The 24,915-nt window shown below is 34.0% G+C and overlaps 1 protein-coding gene and 1 long non-coding RNA gene across 2 annotated transcripts; both read right to left on the minus strand.

Moving 5' to 3' along the window:
* Window positions 1-317: 317 nt before the first annotated feature.
* Window positions 318-6,262, minus strand: FHA2 (SMAD/FHA domain-containing protein). Its single transcript, XM_007049643.3, has 3 exons — window positions 5,453-6,262; window positions 1,899-2,065; window positions 318-812 (listed from the first exon to the last, which is right to left on the minus strand). Exons 1-3 carry the CDS (start codon window positions 6,126-6,128, stop codon window positions 603-605), a joined length of 1,053 nt encoding a protein of 350 aa, XP_007049705.3. The 5' UTR covers window positions 6,129-6,262; the 3' UTR covers window positions 318-602.
* A 9,732-nt stretch (window positions 6,263-15,994) lies between these two features.
* LOC148764592 (uncharacterized) lies at window positions 15,995-23,986 on the minus strand. The gene is made up of 3 exons (XR_016025496.1): window positions 23,888-23,986; window positions 23,165-23,238; window positions 15,995-16,373 (listed from the first exon to the last, which is right to left on the minus strand). It is a non-coding gene; the product is annotated as an uncharacterized LOC148764592 (long non-coding RNA).
* Window positions 23,987-24,915: the final 929 nt, after the last annotated feature.

Genomic DNA, 24,915 nt, shown 5'->3' on the forward strand with positions numbered 1-24,915 from the left:
TTCCTACTAATGTCTTTGGTTTCTCACATTTTGTTGAAAAAGATTTTTAAGGTTCTTATTTGCTTCTTGTCGAGACCACACATAAGAATAGGCACCATGATACTTTCCCTTGCTTGGAATATGCACTAACTAGGTTAGTGAATACAAACTTGGATTTGCCACATGCGGGCGGTTCGTGAATGGGAGGAATTTGCATCTCCAGGATCCACCAAGGATCACAAATGCAGTGGTAACAATCAACCAAGACACCAATAGAACTCACACAGCAATTTCGGAAGGATGTTAATAGGAGCATCTTAGTTATAAGAACAGTATAGTTTTTACCAAGCCTTGTTTCCTGGAAGGAAAGTTCCATTGCCAGCATAAAAATGTACAGAGAATTCAGCTCAAAAAACTAGGTAACAAATGACAACAATACATCTCAAATTCATACCATCCAGTTACATTTATCCAAGCAGCCAGTTCAGAACTCAAAGTGGGTGGCCCTCAACAATTAGAACATTAGTATCATTCTACACTCTGCAACTTCTTTGACTTCCCAAACAAGACATGTAAGATGACCATGCAAGGATAGTGCCTTTTGAATCTTCCTGACCATTATTCTATGAAAGCAAAGATACAAGAGAGACAAACTCCAGGGTTATCCTGCCCTTGGATCTTGTGTTGATGACAAAGTGCTCAGGATATTTTCTTAGCAGCATAAGCAGACCATACCATGGTTTCCCCTTCGATTCGGGACCAGGCCAGTCCTCAGATGTAAGATACCTTCTAACTCGGCTGTGATGCCACACATTACTAAACTGATCAACCAACTGAACAGGAAAGATGAAATTACAGAAAGTAAGCAATCTTGTAACAAAATCACAGGACTTGGATGAACAAAATGAGAAAGAAAAAAGGCTGGCAACAAGCAGAGCTCTTTAAGCAAACACTACCCAATGAACTGTGTATTGTTCTTCTACAAGGATTTGTTAACTTTTCAGACATCCAATGGAAATATGCTAAGAAGATACGTTCACCACCAAGTCATTCAATTTGTAGCCATTTAAAGCTACTGAAAGTTAGGAGTGGAAATAGACAAATAGTTTGTGGATTTTAAATCATTAAATTATATAAACAAATTGACTAAAACTTGTTTGCTCCTCTAAATTCCAGAGGAAAAAAAAAAGAAGGCACATGAGAAGAAGAAAAAACACAAAGTACCACTACTACTGGTAGTTCATCAGAAGGACTCTTCTTTTTTTTCCTTTTTCCAACAAGTATACATTTATACTTTTGGCATCTTCGAAAACATAACAACAATCCTAAGTTCACACCTACTCTATCAAAATTCCAGAGCAACATATATAAGAAAAGTATTTCCATGTCGAAGTCTTTAAAGCAAGGTAAAGCACATCAGCAAGGGGAGAATCAAAATAAAGCATAAGGCTACTGTCAAGTGAAGTGTCATTAGCAAGAAATAATATATATCTATAACATATATAAAAACATGGATGTTGGTAGAAATTTTGAGTGACAAAAACGGATATATTTATTAATCATATTTCTAAATTGTCATTTTAAAAAAATTTAATTATAAATATTAATAAAATTTATACAATCTGTAAATAAGAATTCGAATCGCATTGAATGACTTTCATTAAAAAATGATTTTCTTATTTCTAATAGTATTGAATAATTCATAAAATAATATTACAAAATTTCAGTTATTTATACTTCAAGCTTTACATTTGAGAAACATTTGTATCTTTCTATAATTATTATTTATATTTAAAAAAAACAAGTATTCATGTGAAACATAAATAATAACAAATACTAGTTAAAACTAAAAGATAAAAGGTCAAAAGCTCAAAATTAAAATAGCACAATATGCAGATCACCCTACGCTTAAAACTAACCTCAGTATGGAGTTTCTCCATGGGCATCCATTCTCCAGGACCACAAAGATCAGAAAGCACAGTAGCTACAGATGACACCACATCCTTTTCTTCCAACTGCATAAGCTGTTGATTATCAGATTCGCGGTCAACTCTTGATCTTCCCTCTCCCTTCTTCTCCACAGGAACTGCAGATATTACAATCCCAACGAAACAGCATTCATTACCCATAAAAGTAAAAATAAGAGATGTACTTTTTAGTCACTAAGTTCAGGTAAAAAATTGAAGGAAAAAATGCTGATGGAATTGAATGGCGAACAGCATTAAGGAATGAAGTTCATGCCCAAGGGTGAAAAACTGAGGGGTGCGAAAGAGTATCGGAAAACAATGAAACTGTTCATCAAATCTAATAAGTCATTTCACTGCTATAAAATGAATAAAGATAGCACTGGATTGCCAACTTAACATAAACTATATACCTTAAAACTCATATACTACATGATAATTGGAAAATATACCTTGTCTACTAGATTTTTGCTTATTTTCAGAGGGAGTGGGCAGGATGTACCACCGGTATGCTTCCAGGTTAAGATGACATAAACTTACAAATACCAAGCTACGCAAATAAGGCTAATAACAAAGAGTCGGATGAAAAAGAAGAATCAACAGCCTGTAATAGTGTGAGAAAGGCAAATGCTGGTTGAGCAAATGCTGCAAAATATAACAATAAACACCATAAAACTAAAATTATGCCCTCCATAACTGACCAATCAAGGCAATTATAACATTTATAAAGTTTTAATCCAGTAATAAATACTTCCAAACATCATCAACTCCTCTCTCTTCCATGGCGGCTCCATCACTAGTTTCATTAAAAGCTCCAAGATGACTACTTTGGATGTTCTACAGACTATGCAGTGCCTAAGGAGTATCTTTAACAACTAGCAAAGCAATAAAAATAACTCCAAACCAGGATAACCCAATGAATTAGTGCAAATTCTCCAAAACCAGATCGAGATTCACTAGGTGCTTGCAGAATGAGGAAAAGGATAAGCACTGGTATAAAAATGCTTAACTTTAGTTCAATCCAACTAAATGGTGTCAACTCTAATAACTTCCATCCACTTCATACATCTTATTCAACATTTATCTTTTATCTAGAGCATTAAAGAATCTAAAGTACAGTAAGACTCCGCTGACAGTTTAATTACAACTAACTCCCAGCAAAGAGCCAAGAAAAAAGAAGAAAACTAAAAGGAGAACAATACCATATCAACTGCCAACATAGCAACAGAGGTCAAAACCCCGAGAGACATTTGCAGTGATTTATGAAATACAACAGGAAACTCCTAGAAAATGATGAGAGAGATTAAAGCATGAAATCAACAATAAGGATGGTGCTTAGGAAATAGAAGACTACCAACAGAAAGGATTTAGGTTCAATCTAGCAAAGCATTTTGAGTAATGCAACCACAAGTAATAACCAGCGCCAGTAACTATGATAGCAAAAAACCACCAAGAAGAATAACAGCGGAGAGAGCGCACCAGCGAGCAAAATAGTTAGGGCTAGTGATAACAGAGCTCAAACACAAAAAACAACAACTGTCAATCTTCTGAAATAAAATGATAAATCTCTTTTGCTATCTAACAAATGTCAAAATACTTCTGCAGACAAGAATGAAAGCAGAAATAATCCCAATCCATCCCAGTCCCAAAACAACTATAAAATCCAATTCATAGGATACATCAGAAACTATATATTTACAAAATCATAAACTCTACAAAGAAAATTATCTTCCATAATCACAACTACCCAAAATAAAAGAATAAAATTTGATCAAGCAATCACATAAATGACACACCTTTAAGAAATAACATATAATCAATTTTACTAACCCAATCATTACCCATAAAAGAAGAAAAAAGAGATGTACTTTTAGTCACTAAGTTCAGGTAAAAAATTGAAGGAAAAAATTCTATGGAATTGAATGGCGAACAGAATTAAGGAATGAAGTTCATGCCCAAGGGTGAAAAACTGATAGGTGAGAAAGAGTATCGGAAAACAATGAAACTGCTTCATCAAATCTGATAAGTCATTTCACTGCTATAAAACAAATAACGATAGCACTGGATTGCCAACTTAACATAAACTATATACCTTAAAACTCATGTACTACATGATAATTGGAAAATATACCTTGTCTACTAGATTTTTGCTTATTTTCAGAGGGAGTGGGCAGGATGTACCACTAGTATGCTTCCAGGTTAAGATGACATAAACTTACAAATACCAAGCTATGCAAATAAGGCTAATAACAAAGAGTCAGATGAAAAAGAAGAATCAACAGCCTGTAATAGTGTGAGAAAGGCAAATGCTGGTGGAGCAAATGCAGCAAAACATAACAATAAACACCATAAAACTAAAATTATGCCTGCCATAACTGACCAATCAAGGCAATTATAACACCTATAAAGGTTTAATCCAGTAATAAATACTTCCAAACATCATCACCTCCTCTCTCTTCCATGGCGGCTCTATCACTAGTTTCATTAAAAGCTTCAAGATGACTACTTTGGATGTTCTACAGACTATGCAAATCCCTAAGGAGTATCTTTAACAACTAGCAAAGCAATAAAAATAACTCAGAACCAGGATAACCCAATGAATTAGTGCAAATTCTCCAAAACCAGATCGAGATTCACTAGGTGCTTGCAGAATGAGGAAAAGGATAAGCACTGGTATAAAAATGCTTAACTTTAGTTCAATCCAACTAAATGGTGTCAACTTTAATAACTTCCATCCACTTCATACATCTTATTCAACATTTATTTTTTATCTAGAGCATTAAAGAATCTAAAGTACAGTAAGACTCCACTGACAGTTTAATTACAACTAACTCCCAGCAAAGAGCCCAGGAAAAAGAAGAAAACTAAAAGGAGAACAATACCATATCAACTGCAAACATAGCAACAGAGGTCAAAACCCCGAGAGACATTTGCAGTGATTTATGAAATACAACAGGAAACTCCTAGAAAATGATGAGAGAGATTAAAGCATGAAATCAACAACAAGGATGGTGCTTAGGAAATAGAAGACTACCAACAGAAAGGATTCAGGTTCAATCTAGCAAAGCATTTGAGTAATGCAACCACAAGTAATAACCAGCACCAGTAACTATGATAGCAAAAGACCACGAAGAAGAACAACATCGGAGAGAATGCATCAGGGAGCAAAATAGTTAGGGCTGGTGATAACAGAGCTCAAACACAAAAAACAACATCTGTCAATCTTCTGAAATAAAATGACAAATCTCTTTTGCTATCTAACAAATGTCAGAATACTTCTGCAGACAAGAATGAAAGCAGAAATAATCCCAATACATCCCAGTCCCAAAACAACTATACAATCCAATTCATAGGATACATCAGAAACTATATATTTACAAAATCATAAACTCTACAAAGAAAATTATCTTCCATAATCACAACTACCAAAAATAAAAGAATAAAATTTGATCAAGCAATCACATAAATGACACACCTTTAAGAAATAACATATAATCAATTTTACTAACCTAATCCTCCAGCCAGCCCCGCCTTTCCTCCAGACCCGGCCTCGGCCCCACTGTACCAATCTTCTCTCCTAACCTTCTTCCCACCACTCCCAACATCCTCTTCCTCCCCATACTCGTCCTCATAATACTCTCTTCCCCTACCTTTCTTCACCCCCACTGCCACCACAGCCGAACCCGCCACGGAACCCACCGTCCTCCCCGTCTCCGCCCCGCCATGGAAACCATGATGCGGTACCCCACCAGCCGCAGCCGCAGCCCCCGCCCCCGCCCCAGCCGTCTGGTAAATCGAAACATAGTGCCTAGGCGCAAGGGGTCCACCGAGAATACTCCTCACAGGAAGAAGAAAGTAAAATTCTTTGTCGCCGATTTGGAGGAGGTCTTGGGAATCGAGCTTTACGGGAGGGTTACCGGGAAGGTGGAGGACGCCTTCGACGAGGCAGCCATTTTTGCCGAGGACTTCCAGTGCGAAACGGCGTCGCGTGAAGTCGTAGAAGATGCGGGCGTGGTGCCGGGAGATGTTCATGCCACCGCCGAGGCTTGCTAAGTCGACATCGACGGAGGATTTCTTGGAGTTGCGACCGAGCATAATGGAATAGGTTTGCATGTAATATTCGAAGTCTTCGCCTTGTAGCTTCGCGAACCCCGCCTCCACGTCGCTCCCACCTGTGGTGCCCATCGTGGATTTTGGTTTTCAATTGAATTATTGATTGATCGACTGGCGGAGGAGGGAGGTTGTTTGAAACTCTAAAAAGGGTGTCGGGATTTCAGAAAATTTGTCCTGATATTTACTTTTGGATATTTTAAAAAATAGCCTTCAAAGATAATGTTTTCAAAAGTAACCCCTATATCAAATGCACATTATGTTACACGTTATACTCATAATATTACATATTATATATAAAAATATATTATACGTCACATATTAAACCTTCAAGTGCACATGATGCTATACATTGTGTACATAATATTACACGTCATCGATATAATGTTGCATGCCATGCACATGATATTACACATCATATTAGAAAAACATACTATTTTTACATATCATATACAAAACATGTTACACGTCATAGTTAACAAAGGTTGTTACACGTCATGTTGAAAAAAATATTATTGTTATACGTCATGATTAAAAAAATATTATTACATGCCATATTAAAAAAATATATTCTTATTATACGCCATGTTGAAAAAAATGATATTGTTAGATGTCATATTTAAAATATTTTATTGCACTTTAATACTTGAAATATTATTGTTATTTATGAACCAAACTTCGAATCCTTTCAACTCTCTTCATTTCTTTTTGTTTTTCTTTTACGATTTGGCACCAATTAAAATGTTTCTAACATGTTTTTATATATCAAAATACAATTTTCCTTATCTAAAACACTTATTTCAACTAAAATAAAAAAAATCGAAACCTTAAGTTTATAAATTTTAAATTCTTGAGGTTATTGATTTGATTTAATTAAAAGCTATTTCAAACATCTATGATCATTTCTATCAGTTTAGTTTCATCCAAAACATCTAAAAATCAAATTCCTCAAATAGCCACCTACCCCAATCACATCAAAGCCATCTCTCAGTGTCCTAAAAGCACAAAAGAGATAAATCAAGAGCACATCAGATGGATATTGAAGAGAGAAATCAATAAGATTAGAGAGAGCTGGATGGTGAGAGAGAGAAATCGAAAGCAAAGATGAAAATGAGGAGAAATTGTGATTGATGGTTTAATTTATTTGAAATGGTTTCAAAGATAATTTTATTAAGTCATGGCTAACTATAACTAAAAACAGTTAATTTTATTTTGATGGCTATTTTTGAAATTAAGTTATGAAGATAGCCATTTTTCATAATTTTTTCTTTACTTTTTCCTCATTTACTCTTGTGTATGAAGGGATGCTTGGTTATAGAGAAAGCTTGGATGCTTTCTACTTTCTAGTTGACTTCAATTTCTTTCAACTTCGTTTAGAGGGATGTGTCCAAGTTTATTTTTCATTTTAACGTTTGGTTAGGGAAATGGGGAATATTTATTCCACTCTCTCTTATTTCTTTTTTTTTTTTATGATGTTTTTTGGTCTATGGATGCTTTAAAAATGATTATTTAAAGAGATGTCCAAATGCTCATAATTGACCCCTCCATCAATAATGGCTATTCCGATTGTGCTAAGATAGAATAAAAATGTTTTTAGAACAAAAATGCTTTTAACTAATTTTAGAAATTACTATCTATATAAGATAAGATTTATTCATTTTTTTTTTCTTTTTTTTTCTTTCTTTATGGATTTGTCTCTCATTCTCTCTCTAAATTTTCTCCACCATCAGAAGACAATAAAGGGCAATGTTGGCACTGACACTTCCACAGTCAGATCTGGTAATAAGAAGCATCGATCTAGCACTCCATGAACAAATCCGATTGCGAAAGCACCAAATCTAGCATCCACGATCAAATTAAGAGATGGCAATGGGTACTTTGTTACAAGATACCTACGGGGTATCTGACCCAGTTATATAGGGTTCAGATACCTTGTAATTGGATTCAGGTAGGGTTCGGCTAGTAATTTCACTACTTGTATCAGTTTGGGTAAGGTTCGAGTACTACCCTTTGGGTACCCGAACTCGATTATATATATATATATTTTTAATTTCACGTAATTAAAGACAAACTCATATTGTTAATTAAATTAATTCATAAAATTATGATCATTAATTAACTTGTAATATCTTTTAATACATATACTCTATATATTGTGTTAATTTACAAAGAACATAATTACTATTATATATATACCTTTAGTATATATGCTTTAAATATAAACATATTTACTTTCTATTTTATGTTACTGTTACAAAAATTATAACTTATAAAACTATTAATTATAATATATATTCCTTTGTTTATATAGACTTACAAAATATATACCTAAAAAGAAATTGTAAGATTAGAATAGTTTTGGAACCTAGCTATTTTTTTTTTTAATTTCATGGACAAACCCATATAGTTAATTAAATTTGTAATGTTTAAGCTGTTGTTTGAATATTTGGTTTTAGTTATTTAATTTGATATTTGAGATATGTGTTTTTGATTATTTAAATTTTATTATTTGTGTGCTTTTATAAATTTAATTATTAGTGAATTATATGAAATATGGATGAAAATATTATTGTATATAAACATGAGTATGGATTTAGGTTTGGGTAATTGGATACCCATGAAAAGCATTTTAATAATTTTTTTACATAACTAGGTTTTTAAAAAGGTTAGGAAAATTATCAAGTTGTGGGTATGAATTAAGGTTTGGGTTAGAAGAGTAAATTTAAAAAATATTTGGGTAATTATAGAGTTCGGATACCCTATTTATTAATTGGGTTCAAGTTCAAGTATCTCAAAATTAACGAGTACCTTATCGATCCCAATGGAGTGCTAGAGGGGATGAATAGCACTAAAAATTTTAAGCTCAACCCTTTTTGAATAATAGAGCTTTTAACCGATTAGAGGAAAATGAATGTAAAGCTTGTAGTGGTTGAAAGACACCAAGTAAAGAAGGGTAAAGAGAAATGGACAATGCAAGACTATTTATAGTGGTTCGGTCCCCTTGACCTACATCCACTACCTTGATCTCTCAATCAAGGATTTTCAACCCAACTTTACTAAACCAGTGAAATTAACAACTTCCCCAAAATTTTGCAAAATAAGCTCTCAACCCAAGCTCTAATCCCTTACAACAAGTTTTAGACTACTTTCCAAACTCTAATTTCCCAAAACAAAGAAGTACTACTAAGTACCTTTACCAATCTGGATAGATTACAATCAAGTTCAAACATTTTTTTCTAAATTTGGAATGAAGAATAAGTGTTTTTTTTTTGTGAAGAATATTTGGCTTTTTGCTTAAAGTAGCTCTTTTCTCTTCAAATCTTCTTTCTTTCACCGTTAGAGCCTTCTTTTGTAACTAGGGAGTCAGATTTTTCTGTTGGAGATAGTTTCCAACTGTTGGAAACAACTTTGATGCACTTCTAACCATTATTTTGTCTCTAGTGTTTAAATTCAAAAAGGTAAACAAACTTCGGCTAACTGATTACAGGTAGCTATAACCGATTATCGCTTCCTTACCTTGCCCTGTGCTGTTGCTGTGATCTCTTGTAGTACCCTGTACTTTGAGATGGTGGCTAATAAAGCTTATCGGATGCCAATTGAGGTTGATTACTAAATTAAAAGGGTAATTCAAGAGTAAGCTTGTGAAACTTCGACCTCTATAGACACGTAAATAAAAGCAAACGCGATAAAACGGACTAGGAATAATTTCGTCATTTTCTTTAGTGCACCCCTAGAAGTATGCTGTCAAACATTATTAGGGCTTAAGTAGGCCTAAGCCACAAATGAATGATGAAAATAAGGATAAGATGACGAAGGAAATAGAAATAATGATGATTTATAAGGTAGGGGCAAAATAATTATTTTGCATCTCGAGTTTAATTTTTTAAGTTTTCGTGAACTCGAGTACTTCTAGACCATTATGGACTTTGTCTCAGTGTCCAAAGAGTAAAAAGTTGAACCAAAGGAAAGAAGAAGACAAAGTCACCTTATGGAGGGCATTTTGGTAAATTATATGAAAAATTGGATAAACTTTAGATATAAATATCTAAAGCTCTAGCAATTTCTAGCAGCTTCTAGCCATTTCTTCTTCCCTTCCCATCTCACGTTTCTTCATTTCCATGGGAGCCTCCCATAAAGCTTCCGTAGCTCTCTCAAATTAACTTTAATTTACATGCTTTGGTGCACTTTTTCATAGAACCTTTGGTGCTCTTTCACTTCCACACCTCAAGGACCCTCAAAAGTCTTTCCTCAATACTTTCTCTCACTAGTTAGAAGTTTAGAGAGAGAAAAAAAGGGATTTTTCATAATAGCTTGAGTATTCTCGAGAAGAAATTCAACTACAAATCCACCAAGGTGAGTAATGAATTAAGATTGATTTTAGGTTGTTTATAATGGCTAGTAATTGGAGTTGTGAGTTTTTTTATTGTTGAGATTTGTTTATTTATTTCTAGTGATACTAAAGTAGAGAGAATAGATAGCTAATCAAAAGGTAATTGGAAGCTAGTTAGGAATAAAAAGTAGAACTTGATTTAAGAAATAGCTTTTTAAAATGCATTTATACAAATTGGGTTGGTAGTGATGTTGTGTGTGTGATAGGTTCCAACGAAACCTCACATGTCCATTTGAAGCAATAATCGAAGTTAGAGTCAACTAAAGATTCAACAGATATCAGTGAGTGAACTTGAATCAAAGTGTTTTTTGGAAATACATATGTGTTGGGATGAAGCATTTAAATGATTTTACTTGGTTTTCATTAAATTATGCATGAGAACAAGCTCTTGATAAAATGTTTTGATGTTGTGAAAATGTGAAATGTGTAAAAAGATGAATCCATGTGCTCCTATATTATGTTGGTATGTATATATATGAATATGTGTTGTGCATTTATGAATAATGCTGTGTGATGATGATGACCCAGCTATGTGCGATGTGGTAGTGCACATGAGCTGATGATGACCCGGCTATGTGAGAGTAAGAAGTGCGCATAAGCCGATGATGACCCTGCTATGTGCGAGTAAGGAGTGTGCATAAGCCGATGATGACGACCCGGCTATGACGATAAATGAAGTGGGGTGGTGTACATGTTTATATATGTTTATATATGTATATGTGATAGAAAGTTTATGATTATAATATGTGATTGAAATGAATAATGAGAAACTTGATTATTGTCAATGTGTTCACTTTGATGTGCAATATAGTAGGAATGGATTTTGTGGCATGTGAAAATCCTTTAATTGTCATTTGCCCTGAATCTCGCTACAACGATAATGCATTCTCGCTACAGAAAGAAACTCTCGGGTGGTGGGGGTACAAACCAACCCTGTTTCTCACTGCAGTGAAAAAGAATTCTCACTGCAGCAAGGAATTTCACTGCAGCAAAAATGGATTCTCACTGCAGCGAGAAACTCTGGGGTAGACCCAAAATTCTAGTGCAGTGCTTTTATTTTGATAACGATTTTGACGACCTTCCAATCAAAACTGGGCAAAGTGGTAAACATCAGAGTTGTAGCCCAACCTCTGAGCTTTTTAATGGTTTAAAAATCAGGTCAATTGAACTTCTGTAATGGGAGATATGCTGGAAAACCAAAACATATGCAAATTGAGACTATTTCTCGGTGCAACAAGAAACTTGCTGTCAGGTTTGTTACCTTGCTTGATTTTGATATATTTTTACCCATTTAACTTCATGGATTGCTCATGGGTTTTTCAACACTTTGAAGCTATTAATCAAAGTTTGAAATATAGGGTTTTTAGTAAGAAATTAACTCAATTGCATTGTTTTGGAACAAGTGCATCATGATTTCCAAGTTCTCCTTATCGATTGCTTGTTCCCTTCTTATGTTTACTCACTGAGTTGTATATTCACATTTTTAAACTTCATGTTTTTCGATTCGGAGGCAATTGGGACCTAGATTGGGTGTCCACGTATGCTCGTCTTCTTGGTAGGTACTATGGCAACTCAATTGCGGTACCTTCACTTAAAGTCACTCCATTGACGATTGAGAGTCTTTGTCTGTGTGCACATATAAGTAATGTAATCTACTAGGATTCATGTTATAAGTCAAATATGTATATTTTGGATTAATGATGTCACTATAAGCTGGCAAATGGGTGACATTATTTTGACATAATACAATTGTGAATATTAGGTTACTATAAAATGTTATTGAAATATTTTTAGTTGAGAATTACAATATGGGTTTTAGAAATGATGGTTTGGAATGATGATTGGGATTGCATAAAAAGGCTTGATTGGGCTTAGTGGGCTATGCCCATTGGGCCCATGTGCCTATCATGGCTCGAGATTTGGGCTGTGACATCTCTACTCTAACTGATTAAGAGTTCTCTATCTTTAAGCTTTTTTTCTTCAGTAGACTTCCTTTAACTGGTTATGGTAGGTTCTAAGCAATTACAAACTTTTTGTTTTCAATTCTCTACACATCAGTCTTCCTCAAATTGGTTAGCTATTCCCTTAACTGATTAAAGCTTTACTTCTTTCAACCATAACTGATTAAAATCACCTTTAATCAACTAGAATATCTTCAAATTTTGAACTTCACCATTTTGACTCCCTTCAACGGTCAACTATATTTTCAAACTTGTTTTTGGCGCTTCAAGATATTAAGACCTTGTGCTCTAACTAATTAACCAGACTTCTTAATCGATTAACATATTTCTGTTTTGCTTCAGCTTATCACATAACCATGCCTTAACTAATTAAGGTCTCTTGATAATCAGTTACTAAGGTTCTATTTTTGTTCATTACTTGCTATTTCCCTCTTAATTGATTAACTCTTCATTAAACTTAACAAGTTCTTTAACTTGCCTTAATTAACAATTGTTAACAGTATTAAATTAAATCCTATAAGCTTTACTTCTTGATCATATACTAGTTCTACTTCTTCTTCATCCTATTTTCTTATCTTCTTACTTTTTTCCCCTTTTTGGCATCATCTAAAAAAGGTCCTAATCTAAATCAGATGAAGGTGAGGATTCGCCAGTGCCAAAATGAACAATGATAGGTTTGGGAGAGGAATGGGATGGAGAATCTAATGAAATGGACTGGGGGGCTACAGGTTTAAAGGACTTTTGAGTGGAAGTGAATGCCAGTCTGGCAAACTTTTTTCTTTTGAAGGTTTTAGTCTTAGTGGCCATAGTTTTTCTTCCCTTTCCTGCAGTTTGCTTTTTGATAGGAGCAGTATCAACAACTTTACCCTTGTTTGGATTTGTTTCTCATGCCATTTGTTTTGTCTCTTGTAGAGCTGATTGAACTTTTTGATGTATCTCTACTTGTTGTTGTGCTTGGTCAGCTCCAACCTCCTTGAGAATATCTCTAATAAAGTTAAAGACTAGAATTTCTTCAGATTCTCTAGGAGGACTTGCACCATTTTTTTCAACAGCCGAGTTCTCTTTTTCCACTTGGGGTTCTTTCTCCATTTCTCTGTCTTCCTCATTCTCTTCAATGGTTGGTTCTTTTTCCATTCTTTTTTCTTCTTCATTTTCTTCAATAGTTAGTGTCTTTTTTTTTTCCTGTTCTTATTGTTTAGCATTTTCTTTAGGTGTTTCTTGTCTAGTTTTCTCTTCATGAAACTACATGTTTAAACTATTCTATAGTTGTTCTTTTGACTGGACTGACTTACAACAATGGCTAGGGCTTTAGGAGATTTTGTTTCCTCGACTTGATGTAACAAGGCTTTAAGTTGTTGGAGTTTTTCTTCAATCTTTACAATCTTCTCAACCTAATCAATCAATTTCTCATCAATTCTCATAAGGAGATTAAACATCATGTCATTTTAAGGAGGGGGCAGTTTGGTCCTGATGAAAGGTGTCGAAGAACTTCTAGTTGGACGGGACAGAGGTGTACCTTTTGTCACCTTAATGCATACATTCCTCTTTATCTTGTACCCCATTTTCAGTACACTTCTTAGAAATATCCCCTAATCCTTGTTTCTTGTAAGATCATATTGAAATCTTTCATTCCAAATTCCTTTCTTTTTCACAAAGGCTATTAGAATATTGCCACAAGGCAAGTTTGCTTTGTCCTCTAGCAGGGTTGCCCTAATTCTTTCAATCATATACCTTCCCACATTCAGTGGGATTTCATTGAATACAACCTTCATCAACCACAAGTCCTATACACTAACATAACTGAAGCTGCTATTTCTTCATTACAAAGTGGTTGCTATGAAATAATGTAGAATCCTAAGCTGAGCATTCTTAATTTCACTAGCATAACTTCTGAAGGGAAAATTTTCCCTTTTTCTAGTGACAATCTCCCACAGATGGTTCGGCTCATATTTCTCAAGCATCTCATACTCTCCTACTTCAAATTCAGTTTCAAGAAATTCTTCTAAATCTTGAGCATTAATTTGAAAATCTCTACCATTTAAGAATACATTTAAGTTATCCTCTACAAATCTTTCTTGATCATTCAGGTCAATTTTGTCAATAGCAATGCTAGAATATAATTCCTTAACTAAAGAAGGGCTAAACATTTTATCTCCAAATGTACTCATATACCTTAACTTCAATATTTCAAAATATCCATCTAGATCTTCTTTTACTCCTGGTGAATCATTAAAACTTTCCCAGTCAAAAAATTTCCCACAAGAAATTGTGGCTTTCTCAATCTTCTTAAATCTATCAGTAAACAAGTCATTTCAAAATCGATAAGAGGAACCAATACCTTTCCCTATGGTGCCTCTTGCATATGTCGATCTTTTCTCTTTCTCTGTCATTTTCTTTTGGGTTTTGTTTTTCTTCTTTGCTGAAGATTCTTTGATTTTTCCTTATTTCTTAGGGGGATGTGATGGAGAATCATCAGGTTTCCCTTTTTTTTTTCCTTTCCAGTTACATTGTGGGTAAAAGATGTTTTTGCCATGGGATTTTCTTTCCTAAGGCTTCTCGAGTTTTAGAGGAAAGTAGAGAAATGAAAATTTAAAGGCTCCTAGATATTGATTTTCAATGTAACTAACTTTCTAAGTAGGTTGAGGGTCTTTTTATGGGGAGTTAATGATCGGTTACCCACGTTTTGAGTAGGTGATGTCTTGTAACACCTACCCAGTTTTTTTTATTTTAAAGAAAATTCTCGCATTGACAATTTCTCTCTTCCACAAATCTTCTATAATCGATTAGATTAAACCTTAATTGATTACCATGTTTCTAACTTAAGCTCTCTAACTACCAAACTTGCATTAATCAGTTAAAAAAACTGTTAACTGATTATTACCTCATTGACTCTGATTATCTTGCATAGCACAAAATTGCTTTAATTGATTAGGGAGGTTTTTAATTGATTAGAATAAATATTATTTTCCATGTAAGGTTCCTTTAACTAATCAAAAAAATTCTCTAATCAATTACATTAAAAGATAAACACAATTATCATGAAATATATAATCAAAAACATGATCAATTCAGCATAATTTAGACTTCATTAACATCAATCATTCTTAAATCTCTCATAATTCTACAAAATTGTTCTTCATTCAATGGTTTTGTGAAAATGTTAGCCAATTGATGCAAGGTATTAACAGAATCTACTTCAATATCTCCCTTAAGCACATGATCTCTAGTGAAATGATGTCTTATTTCTATGTGTTTTGTCCTAAAATGTTGAATAGGATTTTTAGAGATATTAATGGTACTCATATTATCACAATATATAGGAACTTTGTGCATAGCCATTCCAAAATCATTTAGTTGATACTTAATCCAAAGTATTTGTGAACAACAACTACCTAGTGATATATATTCAGTTTCGGCAGTTGATAGAGCAACTGAATTTTGTTTCTTGCAAGACCAAGATACAAGCATGTTTTCAAGGAATTGATAGGTACCATTAGTGCTTTTTTGATCAATTTTGCTACTAGCAAAATCAGTATCAAAGTAGCAAAAAAGATTAAATGATGAACATTTTGGATACCATAAGCCTAAACTTTGAGTATTTAAGAGATATCTAAAAATCCTTTTCACAACAATCAAATGTGATTCCTTAAGACATGATTGGAATCTTGCACATAGGTATACACTGAATAGGATATCAAGCCTACTTGCAGTCAAGTAAAAAAGTGAGCCAATCACACATCTATAAAGTTTTTGGTCCACTGCTTTTCATTTCTCATCCTTGTTAAGCTTTGTGGAAGGACTCATGAGAGTTCTGATTGACTTCATATTTATCACATCGAATTTTTTCAGCATTTTTTTGGTGTATTTCTCTTGGTTAATGAATATTCCATTCGCACATTGCTTGATTTGTAGACCAAGAAAGAACTTTGTCTCTCCCATCACGCTTATCTCAAACTCTCCCTACATTTCCTTAGCAAAATTTTCACAAAACCTTTCATTAGTAACACAAAATACTATATCATCAACATAAATTTGAACAACAATCAAATCAACCTCACTTTTCTTAATAAGCAAAGTATTATCTACACTTCCCTTAGAATATCCTTGTTTAATTAAGAACTTAGAAAGTCTTTCATACCAAGCTCTATGAGCTTGTTTTAATCCATAAAGAGCTTTATGCAATTTATATACATGATCAATTGTATCAAACACTTCAAAACTAGGGAGCTGTTCAACATATACCTTTTCTTGAATAAAGCCATTAAGAAATGTACTTTTAACATCCATTTGATACAATTTAAAGTTCATAAAGCATGCATACTCAAGTAAAAGTCTAATAGCTTCTAATCTAGCTACTGGAGCAAAGGTTTCATCATAATCAATACCTTATTCTTGATTGTAGCCTTGAGCAACTAACCTTGTTTTATTTCTTACCACATTTCCCAACTCATCCATCTTATTCTTAAATACCAATTTCGTACCAACAATTGGATGGTTGGTTAGCCTTTGAACTAAGGTCCAAACCTTGTTCCTTTCAAATTGGCCTAACTTTTCTTGCATAGCTATCATCCAACTTTCTTCCTTTTCAACTTCCTCAAAGTTTTTTTGTTCCACTTGTGATATGAATGCAAGATACTCACAAGTTTCTATTAATCCTTTTCTAGTTTTGACACCTTTCGAAGGATCACCAATGATAAGCTTTTGAGGATGGTTTTTGTCACGACCCGGAACTCCCATCAAGCCCGTGACAACCCCGCGACGTCCCGATAGGCACTCATTACCCCGAATGTCGATCGAAACCCTGCAAGCCTTAGCATCAGCTTTCGCATATCCCCGGTGAGCGATAGTTATTAAATCTCACATTTCAAGAAATTATAAGTCATTTCCAAATCAAAACAATAAAATATTACTTTCTGGCTCACAATGGCATTTTCGTCATTTTTCTTCGAAACTACCGAAACTCGTCAAAAATATGGTGTAAAAGTTAAATATATTCATACATACTTTAAATCAAATAACTAAAGAATAAAATTACTTTTACAGTGACACGTGAGCCCTCAACTGACTAAGAAGATGTAGAGCTACGAACCCTTACTTTATAGGATGCAACTCCGAGATTAATTCTCGTCTTAATCAACTATCAACAAATTGTCCTAAGCTTGAAAAATGGATAGGAAGAGGGGTGAGATTATGATTACATAATCTCAATGAGTAAACAATTACCATCAAAAGCATCTAAAGCCGAGTAGATGGAGATAATATAAAAACATTATATCTCAATAATGTTCATAACGTAAAATTTGTTTCAATCTATACCAAACAATTTATTTTCATTAAAATTTCCTGGCTTATGAATTTCTTAAACTTGGCCCCTGCCAGAATCATTCTTGCGAGTACCTTCATCAAGGTATCCCACTGAGACCGCCAAGGTTGTTAAATGACCCATACCCATAAATATGTTTTCGCATCTGACACAAGCAGTTCCTTGGCGTTGGCTGAGTCTCACTCTCACGTGGTGGCCCGAACGTGAGGTGCACTCAAATCATACCTCAAGAGATACTTCATCCAACATCTCCCCCCTCAGGTAGTTATATAATTGGGTTACCGTGCCCCTCTCATAGGCAGTCCACGGAAACCCTCACCACTGCAGTGATCATTTAATATACCACCAGACCCATAAAATTTCCAGTAGTATAATATGGCGAATAAAATTTAATCTAGTTTACCGAGACCAATCCAAAACTGTTCATATATTTCATGCCAACCTAAAAAATTTAGCCATCATGCTACCATAGTGTCATAAGCCCCAATTTCAATAACATATAAAATCATAAATTTCAACACAGTCTCCATATACTCAATTTTCCCAAAACAATATTTGTTTTCAAAACCAGTATAAATCTCATTTTTATAAAAAAAAACATTTTAATTGGAAAACATAATATTTTATAATTTAAACTCACCATTCAATAAAAGCATCAAACAAGTATAATTACTCTAGATATTTAAGACGATAAATTGTCCACTCACAGTATTAAGAGTAGAAATACTTTTGTTTTCAGTCCGCAAGTACAGTCCTTTACCCGTATCCAATGGCTCACCACCTAGCCATAATCCATGACACATATTCCAATTAAATTATGTCTAACAGTCATAAGCTATTTCAGGCTCGATGTATATGCATGATATGATATGCAAAATGTCTAAATTTTGCCTAAACACAATATTAGCCTATTTCGGTCTTTTACCCGATAAATCGATATACGCATCCGTTTAAACTCCAAATTAATTTTTTCCAGTTTCTATACCTCAATTACACCCAAATTGACTTAATGTCCCTCAGTGTGGTGCAAATTATCAGTCCCAGTAGTAAATTACGAAAATACCCCTAGTGGGTAAAAATTCGTATTTTTGCTCTGAAAATTCCCATTATTTTTCTAGGCTCATAATTCATCATTATTCATCATAATTCCTCAAATAAACATCAAGATCAGCAGCCAATATTCCCCTAGAAAATTCGGCATAATGGGTTTCAATGTGAGAAAATTATTCCTCTAGCTTATTTTTGCTATATTTCAATATAACCTAACTAAAATCACTTAATTCAATTAAAATCAACCAAAACTCAACTCAAAACTCATAAATGGAGGTTTGGCCAGCATGGGTGTCCATACCCACTTTCTAATTTTGCACGGAAATGAGAAAAAAATGCATGGGTAGTGAAAATCACAAGGAAAATCAATGAAATTTACCTTTTAATGCTTGATTTCTTGATTTCTCTTGATTTTCCCCAAATTTTTCAGCTAGGGTTCTTATTTTATTTCTCCCTTTTCTCTCCTGGTTTGGACAGCTTGAAGAAGATGAGAATTCTGGAAATTTTGGCCTTTTTAAAGGCTAAAATAATATAATATTATTTTATTCATTTTTTTTGTTTTATTAATTTCTTAAATTCTAGCCATCCATTTGTTTCCAAATTTTTACCATACACTTGTCCCACATATCCATAGCTCAGATAAAATTCTCAGACTTATCCAAAGTCTTGGTGGAGTAATTTTTGAAATTTACACTTTTAACCCCGTAAAAGTCAAAAATTACATTTCTGCCCTAAAAACTGAAAAATTGCCCATAGACATATTTTTCATCTCTTATACTCATACCATTCTCCAATTTGTCAAATGTGATCTAAATTCTCTCAAAATCTCAAATTTTGTCCGCTAGTGGAAAAATTACGATTTTGCCCCTACACTCCAAAAATCACCGAAATTAAACTTTTTCACTGCCAAACCCTCAAATTATACTCCAATACTCAAATTATACTCCAATAAGTTAAATGGAGCCAAAAAAATCTTTTCTAAAAATTCTCATTTTATCCCCAAGTGGCAAATGACCATTTTGCCCCTATATAGTGAAAATTTCGGTTTGACTCTGAATTGATCATCGAACTCTGAATTACCATTTTGAGTCATCCCTGAGCTGTGAAACTCTTAATTTCACCTTAAAATTCCTATTTGAACTAGTTCGAGGCTTAATCGACTTAATGGTACCATTAAGGCAATATCGTCTTTTAACGATTTCTCGAAATTTCTAAATATACAAACATTCGATTGAGCATGTAAATGACGTCGTAATTATTTTATAGAACAGGGTTTGACAACACTACCCCCTTAAAATAAAATTTTGTCCTCAAAATTTCACTTATCAACTCAAAGAAAAGGTGGGGTATTTTCTTCCATTATTATCACATACTTCTTGTTTATCTCACAGGTATAAAATATCAATCTTCTTAATCATATTAATCAATCTCATACAGCTTAACCATGCTATAGATCATATTTCCTTAATATTATCTCCTTGACTATTTCTCAGAGTCTCATATGTTCACATAGATCAATTTCTGATAAAATTTCTTATCATTGTGTTACCAACATCACTCATCATATATTAAGTTTGAATCTTAATTCACTAAAAATCATTCTTCATTTTAGTTGATCACAATATCAACCCCACATATGTGTATATGCCTTATAATCTCATTTATTCTTTCAAGATCTACCTTGATTTGATCATTGAATACGATGCAGTATCACAATTCCTCAAAGTCATCCCTTTGTCCTCAATCATCTTTCATGCCTCTATATTGCTTTGTATTCCATCCTCATACTTATGTGACATGTCAGTCATGAGTCTAACTTGACTGTATAGCCACTTGCTCCTTAAGCTTTAATGTTTTCTCATTGCGAAAAGTCTTTCGAATTTATCACATCAGAGTATTCATAAGGTGGATACCTACCCATATTTTATAGTTCAAGGTCTAACGCAGCGAACACTATCTCATCATTAAAGTTCTACCCTTATCTATCGATCATAGCTCCCTTGCACACTTACCTATAGATTCCTGGGTTACCTACAAGCCACTCCTAGCCATTCAACTTTTGCCCTCTTATAGTAAGTCAAACTAATATATTCTCTTATGTTTTTCCATACGCTTCCTTAATAAAGTTCCACTATTTCATACGAATATAACATCATTCTTCCTTAACCAATTTACAAATTGTATTTGAAATTGCAAGACTTAAAACTAGATTCTCCTCAAGTACTTTTCAATATTAATACTAATATCACTCTCAACTTATAGCTTCCTTTTTATAATCACATAACTTGGTACTTGCTTTTACAAGATCCACGGCAGAACTTCTCTTGAGTATTTCCTTCGGGATATCTATCTTAAACTTATGTCTCACAACATGTGATCACTTAACCCGTAACTTAGCCATTTATGTGGCATTCTCTTCGAGGCCCACCCATATGGCCTCCCTATCCGGGGCCCACTCCAAGGTATTGTTATATCTGTATCGATCCCCTTGGCTTCCCGGCCCTACAGGACCGCATACACTAATTATCGAACCCCAAACCTTTTACTTCCCTAGAAGGGAACGCCTTTAACCATTTCAGCTTTAACTCATTCATATCGATACCTTTCAAAACCTTAAAACTCCAATTACCAAAACTTAGAATCAAGTTCAATGACCTTAGGTCAACTCGTGAATTCAACTTCACATCTATCTCATTTTATTCATGCGTCCTAGACATGAAGTGTTCTTAGCACCGCGACACGGTAGCTATTGGAGTTTACTTCATCAATGTTATTCATCTATATTTAAGGTTACTACACTAATCATTCTCAACCGTTTGGTTTCCCTTCAAGCCTACGTCACAATTTGCATAACCATTTATATCCTCTTGTGCTTATCACATATAATAAGTAAAATAGATATTTTCAAATTCATCTCATCCTATTCAATCTAACCTGACTTAACCTAACTCGGGGCCACGCAGTGTCAGTGTGAATTTCTTAAAACAACTTTAAAACCGAAAACTTTAAAATCCAAAGCTTTAAAACCAAAATCTTTGATCTTTAAACCATGCTCTGATACCAACTTAATTGTCACGACCCGGAACTCCCATCGAGCCCGTGACAACCACCGCGACGTCCCAATAGGCACTCATTACCCTGAATGCCGATCGAAACCCCGCAAGACTTAGCATTAGCTTCCGCATCTCCCCGATGAGCGACAGTTATTAAATCTCACATTTCAAGAAATTAAAAGTCATTTTCAAATCAAAACAATAAAATATTACTTTCTGGCTCACAGAGGCATTTTTGTCATTTTTCTTTGAAAATATTGAAACTCGCCAAAAATATGGTGTAAAAGCTAAATATATTCATACATACTTTAAATCAAATAACTGAAGAATAAAATTACTTTTACAGTAACACGTGAGCCCCCAACTGACTAAGAAGATGTAAGGCTACGAACCCTTACTTTCTAGAATGCAACTCCAAGATTAATTCTCATCTTAATCAACTATCAACAAACTGTCCTGAGCTTGAAAAATAGATAGGAAGGGAGGTGAGATTATGATAACATAATCCCAGTGAGTAAACAATTACCATCAAAAGCATCTAAAGTTGAGTAGATTGAGACAATATAAAAACATTATATCTCAATAATGTTCATAACACAGAATTTGTTTCAATCTATACCAAACAATTTATTTTTATCAAAATTTTTCGACTTATGAATTTCTTAAACTTGGCCCCTGCCAGAATCATTCTCGCGAGTACCTTCATCAAGGTATCCCACTGAGACCGCCAAGGCTGTTAAATGACTCATACCCATAAACATGTTTTCGCATCTGACACAAGCCGTTCCTTGGCGTTAGCTGAGTCTCACTCTCACATGGTGGCCCGAACGTGAGGTGCACTCAAATCATACCTCAAGAGATACTTCATCCAACATCTCCCCCCGCAGGTAGTTATATAATTGGGTTACCGTGCCCCTCTCATAGGCAGTCCACGGAAATCCTCACTACTGCAGTGACCGTTTAATATACCACCATACCCATAAAATTTCCAATAACATAATATGGCGAATAAAATTTAATCCAGTCTACCGAGACCAATCCAAAACTGTTCATATATTTCATGCCAACCCAAAAAATTTAGCCATCATGCTACCATAATGTCATAAGCCCCAATTTCAATAACATATAAAATCATAAATTTCAACACAGTCTCCATATACTCAATTTTTTCAAAACAATATTTGATTTCAAAACCAATATAAATCTCATTTTTATAAAAAAAAAACATTTTAATTGGAAAACATAATATTTTATAATTTAAACTCACCATTTAATAAAAGCATCAAACAAGTATAATTACTCTAGATATTTAAGACGATAAATTGTCCACTCACAGTATTAGGAGTAGAAATACTCTTGTTTTCAATCTGCGGGTACAGTCCTTTACCCGTATCCAATGGCTCACCACCTAGCCATAATCCATGACACATATTCCAATTAAATTATGTCTAACAGTCATAAGCTATTTCAGGCTCGATGTATATGCATGATATGATATGCAAAATGTCTAAATTTTGCCTAAACGTGATATTAGCCTATTTCGGTCTTTTACCCGATAAATCGATATACGCGTCCGTTTAAACTCCAAATTAATTTTTTCCAGTTTCTATACCTCAATTGCACCCAAATTGACTTAATGTCCCTCAGTGTGGTGCAAATTATCAGTCTCGATAGCAAATTACGAAAATACCCCTAGTGGGTAAAAATTCATATTTTTACTCTGAAAATTCTCATTATTTTTCTAGGCTCATAATTCATCATTATTCATCATAATTCCTCAAATAAACATCAAGATCAGTAGCCAATATTCCCCTAGAAAATTCGGCATAATGGGTTTCAATGGGAGAAAATTATTTCTCTAGCTTATTTTTGCTATATTTCAATATAACCTAACTAAAATCACTTCATTCAATTAAAATCAACCAAAACTCAAGCTCAAAACTCATACATGGAGGTTTGGCCAGCATGGGTGTCCATACCCACTTTCTAATTTTGCATGAAAATGAGAAAAAAATGCATGGGTAGTGAAAATCACAAGGAAAATCAATGAAATTTACCTTTTTAATGCTTGATTTCTTGATTTCTCTTGATTTTCCCCAAATTTTTTAGCTAGGGTTCCTATTTCTTTTCTCCCTTTTCTCTCCTGGTTTGGACAGCTTGAAGAAGATGAGAATTCTGGAAATTTTGGCCTTTTTAAAGGCTAAAATAATATAATATTATTTTATTCATTTTTTTTGTTTTATTAATTTTTTAAATTCTAGCCATCCATTTGTTTCCAAATTTTCACCATACACTTTTCTCACATATCCATAGCTCAGAAAAAATTCTCAGACTTATCCAAAGTCTTGGTGGAGTAATTTTTGAAATTTACACTTTTACCCCCGTAAAAGTCAAAAATTACATTTCTGCCCCAAAAACTGAACAATTGCCCATAGACATATTTTTCATCCCTTATACTCATACCATTCTCCAATTTGTCAAATGTGATCTAAATTCTCTCAAAATCTCAAATTTTGTCCGCAGGTAGAAAAATTACGATTTTGCCCCTACACTTCAGAAATCACTGAAATTAAACTTTTTCACTGCCAAACCTTCAAATTATACTCCAATACTCAAATTATACTCCAATAAGTTAAATTGGGCCAAAAAAATCTTTTCTAAAAATTCTCATTTTGTCTCTAGGTGGCAAGTGACCATTTTACCCCTATATAGTAAAAATTTTGGTTTGACTCCGAATTAATCCTCGAACTCTGAATTACCATTTTGAGTCATCCCTGAACTGTGAAACTCTTAATTTCACCTTAAAATTCCTATTTGAACTAGTTCGGGGCTTAATCGACTCAATGGTACCATTAGGGGCAATATCGTCTTTTAACGATTTCTCGAAATTCCTAAATATGCAAACATTCGATTGAGCATGTAAATGACGTCGTAATTATTTTATAGAACAGGGTTTGATAAATTTTTACAGATCTCCAGCTTATAAGAAGATCAGTGTGCTATTCCTCAACTTTTTGCAAGTTTTCTAATTGTGGTTTATCATCACTTTTCTCCTTTGAGCTCTTTCTATCATTTTCTTTGCTAT

This window comes from Theobroma cacao, chromosome 1 (genome assembly GCF_053813885.1).
Source record: "Theobroma cacao isolate CCN51 chromosome 1, ASM5381388v1, whole genome shotgun sequence".
Classification (NCBI taxonomy): domain Eukaryota; kingdom Viridiplantae; phylum Streptophyta; class Magnoliopsida; order Malvales; family Malvaceae; genus Theobroma; species Theobroma cacao.

Bases quoted from the DNA above. Each gene is read 5' to 3' on its own strand.
- FHA2 (XM_007049643.3), bottom strand. From the start codon at position 6,128: ATGGGCACCACAGGTGGGAGCGACGTGGAGGCGGGGTTCGCGAAGCTA. The intron at 2,066-5,452 runs GTTAGTAAAATT...TAATATCTGCAG, and splicing joins GGGGCTGGCTGGAGGATTAG to TTCCTGTGGAGAAGAAGGGA. The intron at 813-1,898 runs GTTAGTTTTAAG...TTTCCTGTTCAG, and splicing joins TGGAGAAACTCCATACTGAG to TTGGTTGATCAGTTTAGTAA.